At 47.5% G+C, this 16,392-nt stretch overlaps 1 protein-coding gene across 1 annotated transcript in view; it reads left to right on the top strand.

Moving 5' to 3' along the window:
* Positions 1-11,530, top strand: part of LOC128901974 (netrin receptor DCC) — a 583,836-nt gene extending 572,306 nt beyond the window's left edge. The window contains exons 29-30 of the mRNA XM_054184191.1: positions 10,223-10,365; positions 11,441-11,530. Coding sequence (XP_054040166.1) covers positions 10,223-10,365; positions 11,441-11,530 — 233 coding nt within the window. The remainder of the gene's footprint in view (positions 1-10,222; positions 10,366-11,440) is intronic.
* The last annotated feature ends 4,862 nt before the right edge of the window (positions 11,531-16,392 follow it).

Genomic DNA, 16,392 nt, shown 5'->3' with positions numbered 1-16,392 from the left:
CCTGCTGAGCTGTAGGCGATGCCCCAAACCGGCAAAGGGCTGGGAGCGCAGGGGAAGGGTTGCACAGCAGAGAAACTGCTCCAGATTTATTTCTTCGCCTCTTTTCGGGGGGAAAAGAAAATAAAACCCTCATATTCTCAATGTTTGGGGAGTAAAAGTGAAGAGCGAGGTGAAGAAATCCGGCGGTAAACATCCCTGTGTAAAAAGCAGGAGCTGGATATTGCCTGGACATCGGTAAAAATCCTTCCCGCATCCAGGCTGACCCACGCACTATTTTCATTACCCGATGGGATAAGAAAGCCTGATAAGAAAATGAGCTCCCTGAGGTGGGGTTTTTTTGTGCTGCTTTTATGGTTTTTTTGTAGCTATTGTAAGAAAAGACCCAGAAAACCAAGATAAGAGTGAAGGTTTGCAAAGCCAGCGTTAAAACCATGAGCTGGCGGTCAAATAAATAAGGGATGAAATCAAGAGGAAAAAAAGGGTATATTGGTATTAAGCGGTGAATCCTGGGCTGTAATAATCTCAAACAGCGAAGGTTTGGGGCCTCCGTAGATGTCGAAAGTACAGTGATCCTTAGAAGAGTGAATATAGGAGGAATATAGAAAGAATTTCCAATCGTGCTGAAAACAGACTGCTCCTCCCAGGAGCATTGGCGGAATCACTGCAACGCCAGTGTCTTGAGCCTCGGATCTCAGGTGGAGTGTTTAGGGAGGGAAATTCCAAGAATAAAACTTTTGGCTGCAAATTAGGCAAATTTTGGAGACGCGACCTTAGAACCCTCTGGTGCTGGATTTATAAGTTCAGTTGCTTGTCCCTTTTTTTTTTTAGAGTGTGTAATCCCCTCTCATGCAAAGTGGGGAGTGAATTTGTGAGGGCATTTATTCTGGACAGTCAATTCGCTCTAATTAATTAGCTATATAACCAAATTCCGGGTCCTTTCCTTTTTTTTTTTTCTTTTTTTTGGGGGGTGGGGGGGTGGGAAGTTTACCGTTCATGGTAAAAAACACAAATGAAAACCTCTTGCTTCTAATTTGAACTGAGGCATTGAATTTGAAGGCCACTAAGAACTTTTTTGTTAATAGGGTATAAAAATCTTTCTGGCGTAGGGTTTTTTATTCTTATTTTAGTGATGAGTGTAAATAAGACGATGGACTTCCCTTTATCATAGCCTACAGTAAGCAAGGTCTATAAGTTCACTGAAAACATGGGAATGATTCATTCTTCGACCTTTTATTCCGAAATCCTAGCTTTTTGCACTAGAAATGATTCCCACATTCAAATGAATCTGATTCAAATCTGATTCCCAGATTCAAATGAAAATTATTCTTTTATTTCATAAGCTTTTACCTCATTCCCCCCCCCCCCCCGCTTCAATTTCAAAATACATTTCTCTTTTTATGAAAGCAAACTTCCGCCATTCAACCGGGAAAGGCGTTGACACGCAAAGTGTCGTGAAAGGTTTAATTCTTTCTATTGCAGAAACCTGGCCCCAGTCCAGTGAAGTTTAATTAGCATGCAGGTAATTTGAGGCACCGGAGTTGTCTAATTAAAATCCACGGGACAACTGGAAGGTGCAAAGGGAAGCGTGGATTTAGGTGCTCGTCTGGGTAGATGAACTGATTCCTCTTCAGCGTGTCGTGGTTTTGGCCGGATTGGCCAAGCAGAACGACAGATGGCCTTCCCCCCGCTCTCTCCTCAGAGAGGAGAGGAAGAGAGGAGGAGATTTACGAGTTTAGAAGAAGAACTAAACTACTTTAATGAAAATAATAATAAACAAGAAAATAGTAAATAATAATAGAATAATAAAAATGAAAGGAAAACAAAAAGTATACAATATATACAAAAACCGTATCCAGCTCCCAGGATGATGATGGCGTCACCAGCAGGCACAGGGAAAGTCCCAGACTGGAGTCAGGAGCTGAATTCCGGAACTAGAGTCAGGAATGCTCGGATCGGGATCAAAGGCAAATGAACAGACAGGGTCCTCCTCAGACGTCGGCCATTGAAGAAAAAACGAGCCAGGGCCCCCTTTGCCCCTTTGATCCTCAGCTTTTACACTGAGCGTGATGCCGATGGGATGGAATACCCTGTTGGTCAGTTTGGGGTCACCCGTCCCGTCTGCTCCTCCCCGCAGGTGGGACCCCTCTGCGCTTCTCCGCTTCCGACCCTCTAACGGGGCAAATCAGCGAAGTTCGCTGCCCTTGGTTGTTATCGCAGTAAGGCTAAGCAAGAGCCTCCGTGCGCACCGTTCCTTGGTGTAATCAGGTCTTACCACTCTGAGAGTGAGCAGCGTCCGAACAATACGCTGTTAACTTCGGACGTTGGTCAGTCAGAAGAGGCCCAGCTAAAAAGTAAAATTACAAACCAGAAAATTGGTTCTGTTTTACGTCAAACCGGGACAGATGTAAATGATGTATTTCAATACAAGGCAGCAGTCCAATTGTTAAATTAGATACTAATAATTATACTGTAAATCCAGAGAAAGATTTAACGATGGGCCATTCTGTCTTCCTGTGTTTCGTAAGCAGAGAAACAAAACTTTCTCCCCCGCGTGTACAATTTCTCCATGTTCATTTGGGGCTGTATTTGTCGTCATCGAACAGTTGCGGCCAACGAGGCCCTTTTGCCCTAACACTTATTTATCCCACGTAGTATTTCCAGCAAATAGGTTAAAAACACGAAGAGCAGCTGAGAAGATGGGGGACGGATCTCTCTCGCGTTGCCGTGTGTTTGAGCAGGCTGTGTTGGTTTTGTCTCGAAGCGTCCTTTCCAAACTCACCGTTCCTGTGCCTATTTTGAAACCGTCGCACGTAAAAATGCGTGAAGTTCCTCGGTGGTATTTCAAAAGCCTCCCCGACAGGCAGTCTCAGTCCTTGCTTGGTACCGTATTCTGGAGAGTGATTAAATGGCCTCTTTCTCTTTTGTGTTTTATTTCTCTTTTTACTTTATTTCTCCTGCTATCAAATGCTTCTAAATTAAACTTTGCCTCTTTATAGAACAATTTCCCTTGTGGAATGAGCCAAGCCTCCGTTGATTATCGCTTCAAAAGTCATTTTTAGAAACTCAATTTCACCGTGAAAAATATTTTCCCCACCTGTAAAGTAAAACAGCTGAGTCTTCAACTAATATTTTTCATATAGTTACATATTTTGTTCCCCTGAGAGGCACCGTCTTACTTACAGAGGAACATCCTGCCACGGAGACGGAGGTGAGCTCACTTCTGCGTGTTATTCTCATCTTCCATGCTTCGACTTTCAAGTCATTTAAACTGACACTGGTTTTACTGGGGAGAGTGCCAAGGATTTGATCCTTTTGTGATTCTCTGTTGTACTTTTATGAGAAGATGACCTCTTTCTATCGCAAGGTAAGCGGCAGACCCCACCAGCTTTTATTACTCTATAGAGTAAACATCTGGCTTTGCATTTCTATGCAGCCCTCCTTCCCCACCCTTGAAGTTCAGGCTGCCAGTCTCTTTACTGTTAGAAGTATCTGGGGCACGGGAAATTCTTAAATAATTTTAATTTTCCAGATTGATTGCTTTCAGTTCTGTGCGCTATGACATAATCTCTGCGGGAGCATCCTTGCGGGTTCCTCCCTGCCTGCCGATCTGCACGGCTAGGAGCAGCTCTGGTTAACGACACAGATCGTTTTGGTCTTGCGTCCTGTTGGTTGGAAAAAACTGTGGAGAAGGCGTGAGAGGCAAGGCCAGAAAAGGTTATCCTCATTTTTGACATTGCCTTCTGGTTTCTGCAGCTAATTTTCACTTGTATAGCCTCATTATACAGGATTCACCTTGGTCCTCTTCATCCTCCAAGAATCCTCCTTTCTTATGAAAGCAAAGGCGTGCTTGCACCCCAGTAGATTGATCAATTTTCAGCTGCCGCCTCAGACCAGGTGATTTTCAACCGTGGATCTTCAACTTCCCATCTTTGATGTATGCCCTGTCTGATGGGTTATTGGGTGTAAGAATATATCTGTCTCCCCAGTTTGGCAATTTTCTATTTAAGTTTTCGGATCGGCTTTATGAGACGTGTCTATGAACGCCTTGCCCGATCCAAAATACTTTTGGCTTTTGTTGAAAATGCTAAACCAACAACGAAAAAAATCAGCTTCAGATTAATGAAACGTTGAACATTTTGTCCAACTCTGGAATCAACAGACTCAAATGGCTGCGGGTTGACAACTGGGACCAGCAGCCCGTATGCAACACAATGCATCTTCATGCACAGTCCTCTTTTCGGAGTTTCTCCGGTGTCCTGTCTGCTGTCGCACCTCGTGTTTGATCATGGTTGTGTGTGTTTTATGGAGAGCAGAATATTAGGAAGATACATTTTAAAAAATGCTAGATGTCCTGTCTCTAACTCTGGTGACTATTTGGTGTTAGAGCCCAGATACGTCCTTCCTAAGCCCAGCTGTTGGTGATCTCTGTGAGGAGCACCTTGGCATTGCGAGCTTGATCCACATCTCGCTGGGGTTGATGGAAAGCCTCTCACTGCCTTTCAATCTTGCATTACCCCCTAGTGAAACCAAAGTACTGCAATCCTTCTGAGAAGCGCAGAGTTCGCAGGCAAAGCTGATTCCGTCACGTTTTTTGAGCTTTCCAGATAGGATCTTCCCAACGCTCTGTAAAATAACATTTCTATTTGCTTTGGTTCTGCCAAAAATTGCTTCCCTCATACACTTGAAGGTGGTAGTTGACTTCTCTGAGGCACGTACCCACTTGTAGGCTTGAAGTCAGAAGCGTCCAGGCTTTTCTCTTCCCTAGTTTCCTTCTGTTAGACCCAGCAGAATTTATGGCAAAACTTCCTTCTCAGAGATATGACTCATTCCTAGCTAATTTTAGACTCCTGATGAATGGGTGTCTGCTCTGTGCCAGTCACATAAGTTCACTGTGCAGCCAAAGGAGAGAGAGCGAGCGAGAGGGGATCTTCTGAAAGACAATTCATCCAACCTCTCCGCAGACTTTGGAAGGTGCTTCTTTCCGTTGGTGATTGAGGGAGATGAAAGACCCAGCGGAGACTCATCCCTGACTTTTAAACAGCTGAAGCGATGTGAAATTCGGCTGAAGGGATGTGATGCGTGGTCTGGCCTCCTTGCTGTGAAAGGCTGAAAGTTTTCACGAGCAGCAGAAAGGTCCCTGCAGTTGCCTTTGTGTTACTCCAGCTCCAGCTGTATTTCCAAGCTTTTGCTAGTAATAGATTTCATACGTCTTTTGTAGGTATCAAAATATTAAGAACTGGTCCTAGATCCAGATCTTAGAATCGCAGAATACCAGGTTGGAAGGGACCTCAAGGATCAACTGGTCCAGCCTTTCTTGGCAAAAGCACGGTCTAGACAAGATGGCCCAGATCTTGTGGAACTCCACTGGTAGCCACCTTCTACTCCAGTATTCTCCATTGAGCATGATTTCTTGCTGTCTCTCCTTAAATTAGCTCCTTGCAGTTTTTGCATTCATCTCCATTTTCTCCACTTTCCCCCTTTTTTTCCCAGGTCATTGTTTTTCATCATCGCCCAGAATGCCTGTAACACATGAACCACACAAGAATTTTTGGTCTTCAACTCTGACACAGAGCCCAGATCCATTGAGCGTGAACATAAGCATTTTTTTAACACTTTCTGAGTTTCCAGGCTAGGCCACTGTGCTTCTTGCAGCTGGGAACCGGCCGCTGGAAACCCTGCAACGTGACCAGCAGGAGCCTTGAGTCCTCTCCCTGAAATGAGTTACACAGAATCCCAGACTGGCAGGGGCTGGAAGGGACCTCTGGAGATCATCTAGTCCAACCCCCTGCCAGAGCAGGGTCACCCAGACCAGGTGGCACAGGAATGCGTCCAGGTGGGTGTTGAATGTCTCCAGAGATGGAGACTCCACCGCCTCTCTGGGCAGCCTCTTCCAGGGCTCTGGCACCCTCAAAGGAAAGAAGTTGTTCCTCAGGTTCAGATGGAATTTCCCGTGTTCCAGATTGTGCCTGTTGCCCCTTGTCCTGTCACCGGGCACCACTGAGAAGAGTCTGGCCCCATCCTCTTGCCACCTACCCTTTAGCTATTGCTGAGCATTGATGGGATCCCCTCTCAGTCTGCTCTTCTCCAGGCTGACCAGCCCCAGGGCTCTCAGCCTTTCCTCAGCAGAGAGGCGCTGAGTTGTTCTCACCTGGCTGCGTACATCACCTCCTGTCCCATTTGACGTATCTCCAAATAAAATAATGCCAAGTAGCTCTCCCAAAGTATTGCTGCCAGGAGGATGGATGCTCTATTGGTTTGACTTGGTGTCCATCATGATGAGGCATGGCCTGATACGCACAAATGCGCATATTCTAGAGTTAGAAAACTGCTTCTTTTTGCCTTGACACGGGATCGCACTGATCCCGAAACACCAGGGATGGTACCGTGGTGAGTTCAGGTGGTGTGGGCCTCGGAGAGGCGGCCGTAGCTGGGATTTGTGCCTGGTAGCCATATATTGCCTAACTAATGAGCCCAGGAAGTGTTTAATAACCCTACTGAGAACATGAAACTTGGAAACAGTGAATCCATGCTGGGGTTGCTTGGAGTTACACCTGACCGGTATTGTCATCTTCTGCCTCTTGTGGCGTCAGAGCCAAGGTTTCCTCTTTTTCACTGGCGAGACTCCCGCTGAGTTGGAGAACATTAGAAACCAAAGCGATTTGAATTCAATTAGCTACTCATTTGCCTAAATTAGTTTGCTTAGCATGTCAACCTTCTGCGTCCAGAGTTCTCTTCGAGAGGCCTGCTTGGTCTTTTTAACGTCCTTTTTGGGAAGAGGGCTCACCTCTTGTCCTAATTATGTATCACAGGCGTTGCCTTGGACAACGATCACTGCTGTCAAACTCACAGAAGAACTTGAAATAGGCGGCTACGCGCAAGGCAGATTTTTCTCAGCTTCATTTTACTTATCAGCATTACGATTTGCCTGTTGCTTCTGTGAGCTAAAGGGCAAAAAGATGCACAAACTGAACTTCCCAATCATCGTAATGCCTTCTCATTAACAGTATCCAGGAGGGAACATCTGTCTTTGTGCGGAAAAGGGGATCTTTAAGTCCAATTACTACAATTAATGAGTTACGTATGAGAAACATGATTTTTACCATGGGATTTTGAGGATTACAGTAGCAACTTACTCTGCATTTCACAGGAGCCCCTCGCCACCACATCAGATGTTTACTTCTCCGCCAGCCCCTGGAAATCAAACAAGATGCAACGTGAAGTCACTCGTATTAAAAAAAAAGCCTCTTTGGGTCCATTAGGTGACCAATAAACAGCATGGATGCAATTTTCTGCGGCGGCTGCATCTCATTATGTATTCTTATTATTTATTCTTCCCGTCACGGCGCTATCCCAGGACGCAGTCCAGATTCCTTGGGACGGCCATGGGATAAAACTAGAATAAAAGGAATGCGCCAGCTGCGGGGGCCACAGCTGCAATTTCCTTCCTTGCTGAGCGCCGCGGGTGTTTTCCAAGTGGGGAGAAAAATGTCGAGAAGCTATAACCTGTGTACAAGACAGCTGAGAGTTAATTTGCCTCCGATGCTGCCTTCTTCCCTTTATTTTTTAGAGTCGGGCATTTCTCAGCGTGTAACCGCTGGGTGCTGAGCGTCAGCCTGTGCGTATTCCTCCCCTACTTCTTTGGAAATAAGCTTTTTTTTTTTTTTTCATTAAGGAATGGAAGTGAAAAAATCCTGTCCTTTTTCTAAAAACCTGATTTGAATGTGCAGCGCTCAGAAGATTGAATCTTTGGGGATAGCTGTATCTTCTACCCTTACTCTGAGATACAGGGGAGCTTGAAGGCCCCAGCTATTAAAGAAGTCTTTTAGCTATTAAACTGGAGCTGGAAGAGCGAGCGTATCTTGGTGGCGATCTTTTTTAGCTCGTATTGAGCTTTCACGCGTTCGTAGCTTCAGCTAAACGGGCGTTATCTGCGATTCTCAGCCTTACAGAACGGGTGTTGGCGAGTCCCTCCCTCCCTGGCCCCATCCTGCAGCTCTTCACTGGAACTTTTAATGAGCAGGCTGTTGGCACCTGGCTTTCGAGAGGGATTTTGTTCTCTCTTCTGCTCCGTTGTGGTTTTCTCTGCCTTAAACTAATTAAAAATGTTAACACCATTCTTTGAAATATCGGGAAATTAGTCTGCAGCTCTTCTTGCGGCTGCCTGCCTTCCTCCGCTGGAGGTGCCGCTCCGGGCTCAGGAGCGTCACTTCCATGGTATGTTCATGATCCGTAAGAAAAGACAGGGAATCAGGTGGGAATCCAGCGATGAAGAAAACAAACAGGTGTTTAAACTTAAGATTCATTAAAAAATGGTTTGCTTTTGCGTGGAAACCGGGTGAGTGTCTGAGCCGAGACGTGGATTTTGGAGTGCGTCCCATGTGAACGGAGACATCTCCCCTGCTCCTGGTCCCTGCGTCTCTTCTCCAGAGCCACGATCATCCTCATACAAACCTGTCCCATGGCTCGCCCTTGGGACACCCCTTCCTCTGTGCACGTTTTATGGCTGGAGTGTCTCAAGACCTATTTTTCTGGTCCAATTCTGATTCAGTGGCCAATAGCCTACTTGACTTACTTGAGGCTGATGCCTTTTAATACCTCTAAAAGCATGACCGGCTACTAAAGCGATGGCTGTTGTTACTATCATTATTACGGTACACGTTTTCTTAATAGAAAAAAAAGCAGGGAATTTGCTGAAGGTCATAGTGGAGGAAATACGTAGAAAAAAACCTATTTATTTATGATTCGTCTCCTTGATTTCAACGGGAGTCAAACGAGCAGAATAAAAATTACGCCCAAGTCCCATGGGAGATGGAAACATGCCCAAAGTGACCAAAGCCATCCTCCGTGCCAGAGGCGATCTGCCGTTACCTGGGGGGGATCTGGCGGTCCCTGGTACGTGATGCCCCCGGCCAAGCAAGCATCACCCTGGAGGCTGCATATTTAAAGACCTGACCGTGAAACTTGCCTTAGGGCACAAGTAGGCGTCTAAGTGGTTTAATGTCGATAGAGGGAAAGCGGGAAGAATAAATTGTGGGGACCTAAGTGACTGAAAGAAGTGCCAGAGCCACTCGGTGGGATGGCTTTGGCCTTACGCGGGTCATAGGGACGTTTAAGCCGCAGCTTCAGAGGGAGCAGGATTAGGCTGGCAGCAAGCAAGCTTGAAACGTCCCCGTTTTTGGCCTTGAATCTGTGATGCATGAGATATGTGATCTCAGGGTGGCTTTTAAAACTCTCCCAGCGCGCTTAAAATCAATGTCTTGTGTGTCCCTGTTTCAGCTGACAGCCCTTGTGTCTCCAGCACCTTGTGCTGAGCGGAGGCAGATCGCCCAGGACAAAGGTTTTAGTCTTTGATGTTTTAAATCATTAAAAGAGACAAAGAAGTCTTCATTTCCTCTGGAGGAGAGCCGAGACGTCTCAGTTGATGCATCTTTGAAGGGCTGTGGCTGACGCCTCTGGTGCGGAGCAGCAGTAGTGGGGCTCCAGGGGGTGGGCAGGAGGACTTTTCGGCAGAGCTGCTTAAAAAGAGGAATCCCTTTCCGTCAACAAAATAAAATTATTTTGATTTCCGCCCCCCCCCCCCCCCCCCTTCCAAGCTGGGATAAAAACTCACAAAGAACTTTTTCTTTTTTGGGGTATTTATTTGAGCTTGTTCAGTGACCCGCTTGGAGGGCTGCTGTCAGTTTGAGGGAGCTGAGAAAAAAAAAGAGAAGGAGAACCGTGAAAATGAACTGCCATTCCTCCAGCCTGGCCACTGCTCTCTGCTCTTCGGTCTCGCGTTCTCCCTCGGAAACAACGTCAAAGTGACAGTTCCCCACCAGGCGGGGGCCGTGGAGCCCAGGTTTCCATTATCTCCCGGAGCACCTGGTTTGTAGGTGTTTTTCCCAGGAAGATTCGAGTTCTCGTGTGAAAACGTTTGGTTTTGCCAAAGAGCGTGCTCCGTCAAAAAGTGACGTCAGTGGAAAATTGCAAACCTGCTGCGGCTGTGAGTCGTCTTTCGGGAGCGGCGCCCATGGAATGTAGTTGAAGAGTTTTTAGAAAGGGTTTGTGTTGGTTCCAATGCTCCTCCAGGAAGATGCAGTGTCTGTCTGGGAAGGGGACCGTACGTTTACACCTAAAAACGTGACCAGCAATGGTAAAACCAGCTGCATTTTGCCTGTGATCCCAAAATGTCACTGCAATCCCCGTTTTCCTGCCTCAATGTGCCTTTTATTTCTCTTTCCAGGGCCTAACCTCCCCAAGGCTCAGGTTAAAACAGCATCCCTTGGCTTGGCGGGGAAAGCCAGGTCACCTCTGCTGCCCGTCTCCGTCCCCACGGCCCCGGAGGTCGCAGAAGAGGGCCACAAGCAGACGGAGGACTCCACCAACGTAAGAACCCTCTTTCCGAGCCAACCTTCTCACAAACCGCATCGCCACCGAGTTCTAGTCTCTAATCCCCAATCTACACATTAATTTTTTTTAGATAACGATCCATCCCTCCTTACCGAAGGTATTAGGCTGCAGCTGACAGCTGTTAGAAAGCTGGTAAAAAGTTCTGGCAGCCGGTAAAACTTCGCTGTTGACTTTAATGGACTTTGGCGTGCGTGATACAGGGGAGAAGCGAGTGCTTCAATTCTCCGTTAATATTATCCACGGGACAACTCGCACAGCCTCTCCCGAGCGCCCTGAGATAGCGGGAGAAGAGCAAGAGGGGGTGAGAGGAGCGATAAGGGAAGAAAATAATTTTGGCAGGAAAAATGAGTATGTAGTAATACCAGATAATGGCGAGGAAAATGTAACATTGAAGAAGTAGATAAGTGAAAAGGTGGGGAAATTAGAATAACCTTTTCACTCTTATTAAGACTCTCTTAGAGAAAGGTCTCAACGTGATCCAGAAGATGAAACAGTGCAAAAGAAAAGGAATAAGGGAAAAAAGACATATATTAAATACGCGTCGTATATCACCTCTTTTTTCATCTACTCGCGCAAGAGAATTTTTTGCGAGGCAAAAATAGTGGTGATTTGTCCCAGCATCTTGTTTGTGAACCCTTTCACGTATTCCACCTGGCTAAAGGGAAAGACGAAAGGTTTGCTTTCGCCGTGGGTATGGAGGGTTTGGGTCTGCTGCCTGATGAATGCAGGGCAACAGCGTTCGATTCCTGCGTGTTGTCCATACCAACATGGCCCGTGGCAGGGACATCCCGCGGTCCGCCACCGGGACGCCTTTCCTGCATGGTCCTCAGGGACCCGGAGCCTTCAAGGATGGGCTGATGCTTACAGGCTGGGTAGCAAAGACTCCCTGGGCTCAACACGTGAGCTGGAAACCAGGGGTGACCATGCTAGACCAATATTAAATGTTAACAACCCTTCCCTGAGTCCCCATCCCATGTCCCGGGCTCTGTGCCGGAGGCGTTCGGTTGCCATCCCACTGCCCACTGATCTCTCTGTGTTTGTTCGCTCGCAGGTTTATGAGCAGGATGATCTGAGCGAACAGATGGCCAGTTTGGAGGGGCTAATGAAGCAACTCAATGCTATCACAGGCTCAGCCTTCTAACAGCTCTTGATGAAGCGATAATTATCCCGGAGCATTGCAGCATACCAGGATTTCACGCCAACCACCCACGTACACCACCCCATAAAATCATCTTGTTCCCGGTACCACTCCTTCAGCGCAAGGAGGATTCCTGCAAAGTCCTAAAAAGAATGATAAAATGAAGAAAAAGGAGAGAATATCAATGGAAATGTTCGAGAACTGTAGAGCTGGCATCTAAAGTGATGGAAGCGTGGCAAGGCGGATGACGTCATCACCGCGGTGTCGTAGCTGATGCCACCGGATTGCTCGTTTTGATCTACTAGTCTTCGTAGAGCTCAAGTTGTCATGACTAACTCATGTTTTACTCCGTAGAGGTTTGTAGCTCTTTGTATAGATCTAGTCTTACCTCATGCAAGTCTGTTTTTTAAACATAGACCATGCCGTTAATGAGACAGTGTCGTAGGCCGCTCGTTTGGGTTTGTTGGTTTGTTTTTTTTTTTTAAATACGTAATTACTGACTATGGAAACACCCATAGCAAATAATCACACCACCACGCCGAAAAAATCTGGAAGTTTTCCCAACAGCACAAAATGAAAAAAGACAAATTACTAATTTCTCTTGTCGTCTCCCCGCCGCTCATCTCGCCCGAGCGGTGGGGATTAGCGAGTTGCTGCGAAAATTCAGCCATTTCAGCGAGCGTTTGTAAATCCTCCCGTAGTTCATGTTTTATGTATGGCGAACAGAGAACCAGGAATGTAAAAAAAAAAAAAAAAGAAAGAAAAAAAAAAAAAAGAAAAGAAAAAAAAGAGAAAAAAAAACCCGAAAAAGTCTGCATTGGTGGCCTGCTGCCAGCCAGCCAGTGTACGCTTGCAAAAAGAGGACGTAATATGCAATCTTCTCTGACGCGCAGTCAGTTCCTGCTTAAGCTCGTAATAAAACACGGGTGGCCTTTGTGCCGGACCGCCCTGTGGTGACATTGGGGGCCACCGCGAGCCGGAGAGGAGAGAGAAACGGAGCCGAAGTTTCCCCGTCCGCCCTCCGTCCCCCCCCGGCATGGCTCCGCTCCGAGGACCCCTCCACCTGGGATGAGGATGGGCAGAGGATGAGGAGGGGTTGGCGGGCGCTGGGCGCTTCCCGCGGGCAGGACGCCAGCCTGGGGGAGGAAGCCCAGAGTGAATAACCGCTAAATTAATTAGGAGGGCTTTCCGTGCTAATTCCTGGTTGAGGTGGGCAGTGCTCCATGGGAACAGCGAGCAAGGAGTGGAGAGCAAGGGGGACACGGCGAACCGTCTTTAGGGATTCCCTCGCCTTGTCCTAGGGCTGTCGCCGTGCGTTACGGTGTTTATTGACAACCGTAACGGGTTGAATTGACTAAATTTTTGTGTGCATACATTTTATTGCGAAATTTTAAGCCGCATTCAGCGTTAATCCCTGTTTATGCAGCTGAATCACCAAAAGGGAACTAATTTGCATATTTATCAGTTAGGAGGCTGCAAAACCCAATAAGAGAGTTTCAGATGAATTATTCCATTCAGCTCTGCTTTTGATTTCAAGCTTGAGTGGGTCATAATTTTAAAAGAGCATGGAAAGGATAGGATCTTTACAACCTAATAGCTCCTTTTATTAGGTGGGTAATTATATGTGAATCTCCGAATAAAATATTTTGAGTAAAATGGCACTGCAACAGAAGTAATAATTCAGATTATTTTCTACGGCCCCCCCGTGCTGGAAGGGAAATCAGATGTCAAGGAGGAATTCAAATGCTTCATTAGGAACTCTAGTGTGTTTGGGAAAGTGCTCCTTTAAAAATGCCTTGTTATTCAATTTACGCAGATTTTAATGAAATATTTCTTGAGAGGGAGGAAATCTTGCCTGCATGGGAGGCTGAGCTTTCCCGTTCTGAAAGATTTGTAACCGCAAAGCTCCACTTCAAATAAAATGCACAAATTTTTCCTGATGGAAACCCAGCTCAGCTGTTAGGCCCTGTAAAATCACTGCCTCCGCTTTAAGTCGACAAATGAAGGCTCGACGCGGCTTTTGAATAGCTCCCCGTCTGTATTTGCAGAGGTTGACGTTGTTGGAATAGGAGCACAAGGTCAAAGCCGTCTCTCACTTATCGTTTATGGAATACGCCTTACCCTGGATTTGCAGCGGGATAGCCGGCAATAGAAACTGCCCCCGGGACTTTCAAGAGCAGCGCTGCCCCTTTTTAATCCCGGCACACTAATCCAGGAGCGAGTGTATAACAATCCCAGATGGCCTCAAAGCAGACGAGCCGCAAAAAGGTTTGCGAGTTGGTTTTTGGGTTGGTTTGGGCACCGGAGTTGTAGCGTCCGGGCGCTTCGGTATCGCTCAGCCGCTGGGTTCTGTTCAGGCATCTCGCTTCGATTTAAACCCTTGGAAGTCCGCAGATTGATCTGGCCCTTTCTTCCGCCTTTTGAAGCATTTCTCATTCCCAGGCTCAGCCCCATTGAAGTCAGTCCCACTTGCAGACCGAGGCCAAGGTCCCACGCCTGGAACCGCGTCCTCCTCTCCATGGGAAGGAACAACTCTTTGGCTCAGCCTAAGCAAGACACGGCCGCTCCCCCACCCCCTTTTTTTAACAAATGAGTAAGAAATTTCTGCTTCAATTTAAGCTCAGGATTTGTCAGTAAAACTAAATTATTCCATATAAGCGCTGAGTTTTGGGGTTGGGTGGTTTTTTTTTTCAACTTCCCTTCACCTCCCATGATCTACATGACACTGAATTTGGGTGTCGTTGCCCTAAGGAGCCTTGGAGACATTCCCAACCTTCGTTTGAGGACGATTTTAGTATGATTATGACTCCCAACTAATTAGTAAGCAGGCATTTCTTTTCAAATTTCTGTGTGAACGACAGAACTTGCAAAACTCAAACGAGTGCTTTAGCAGAAATCTTCCACGTCAGATTTTGCTGATGCTCTGTTTATTTGCGGTGAGCTTGGCTGAGAGTTTCTTTGGATTTTTGACAAATTTCCTCAACTGCCAGAATATTTATAGCCCGTGGCTATCTCGGCCGTGGGCACTCCCAGAAAAATGGCGTGAGAAACCTGTCATTGCGTGACGGGCTTGTGAAGCTCCATGTTACCGTGGAAGATCATTAGCTAATCAATACGAGAGGGCTGCCTTCAACAGATGGGAAAAAAATCCAGCAGCCAAAAAAAAAGATGTATTTTTCCCTTTCTTTTTCTCTCTTAAGACCCAAAAATGGGGCAATATCCATGGTTCAAAAGGCTGAGGGCTCCCTTGTGGACTGCTTAGATGTTCACGACTGGCGAAGAGGTTCAGTCCCTTTGCGAAGCTAATTAATTCTTGGAAGAGGGAGGTTAATCTGCTTCTTGTTCTTGCGCATGATCTTGATAGTGTCCCGATTTAGGGCTGGACATCGATCCTGCCAAAATTTTGCCAGTAGGGTTTGTGGTGTCACTTCTCAGGGAGCGAGGACCGTCGCATGGGACGTGGGTTAGTGGTGGTTTTGGCAGTGTTGGGTTGATGGTTGGACTCGGTGATCTTGGAGATCCCTTCCAACCTAGACAATTCTATGATTCTGTGACATCCCCTCTACTGGTCTGGCACCCTCACGTTTGGGAACTGGTGATGCCCAACTAAGAAGCAGCCAGAAACAGGAGAAGCACAAAGACAGTCATGTAGCTCCAAGCAGGATTAGCCACTCCAGGGTTCTCCAACAGGTTTGGAAATGCTTCGAAGGTTGGTCCTTGCTCTCCCCACGTCACGTAGCCAGCGACAATGACCCTCGCCGTGTGCTCTGGCCGCTTTGTACTGGTAGCGAAGGGAACGTCAGCCATGACGCTTCCGTGTGGCTTGGGACGTCGCGTGTCGGATGCTGCAGTCAGATTCTGCCGCAAAGTGGCTGTTCTTTGCATCGACACCCCTCGAGCCTCCTCTTTTAGCAGCTTTGCCTTTAGTTTTTTACAGGAGCATCTTTTCCCCAAGCCCTTCCCGCAGCCAGCTCCTTAAAAACCCGCCTGGGTAGGATGCCGCACGTTGCTTGATTCCCTCCTTGACATTTTTTAAAGGCTACATGATTTATTTTTTTTTTTAAAGCGTTTCTCCCGAGCTTCTGGGCATGTTCTGCGGTGCGTGCTCACTCGCTCGGACGTCTGCTGCCAAAACGCGCAGCGCGACCCAGCGAACACCGGGCAGAGTGATGGCAGGGCTCGTTCACACCTGGAAGGATGGGGGGCGAGGTAGCGGCGAGGCCGCGTCCAGGTCCTTCCAGCCCTTGGGAAGCGTCAGGCGTTCTCTTCCGCAGTCGGAGCTGACGGTGTAATTCCTGCTGTAGCTCATCGAGGGTCCTCTCCCGGGGTGCCCTCCTAGCCGGCACCCAGCACTCAATCCACACCCAAGACGCTCGCACACGCTGCCGACCAACTTTAGCCGTCCCAATGGTGAAAACCCGGCACAGATGTTCCGGGGGAGGAGAGCTGGCAGCGTTCCCGAGGCGCTCGGCCAAGCCCCAAGCAGGGGGAGACACGGGAAGCGCTCCGGTGGGGAGCAGGTGGCGGCGAATCTCCAACCCCTCGGCCTCCTCGTTTGTGAGACGGATAGCTGGAAGCCGCGTGGAAGAAGGGTGTTTTTTCTTAAAAAAAAAAAAAAAATAATCACGGCTTCGTAGGTGATCCGAGGTTGTTTTTCCTGTCGGCTTTGTTTCCCCGCGTCCCTGTTAGCTGCTCAGTGTCCTGTCTGGTGTCGAACTGGGTTCTTCGGAGGCTCCATGACCTGTTTTTTTTTAACGTTCTCAGCAAAAGGCATTGAACGCATCCTCATCCTGGGCCGGGCCGGCTGGAGAAGGCGATCCAGCCCCCCCAGGCGCCAGCGCGCTTCACTGTATGCTGTACATGGA

Source organism: Rissa tridactyla, chromosome W (assembly GCF_028500815.1).
Source record: "Rissa tridactyla isolate bRisTri1 chromosome W, bRisTri1.patW.cur.20221130, whole genome shotgun sequence".
NCBI lineage: Eukaryota > Metazoa > Chordata > Aves > Charadriiformes > Laridae > Rissa > Rissa tridactyla.
The sequence above is the reverse complement of the archived record's forward strand: the minus strand, read 5'-3'. Positions and strand labels throughout refer to the sequence as shown.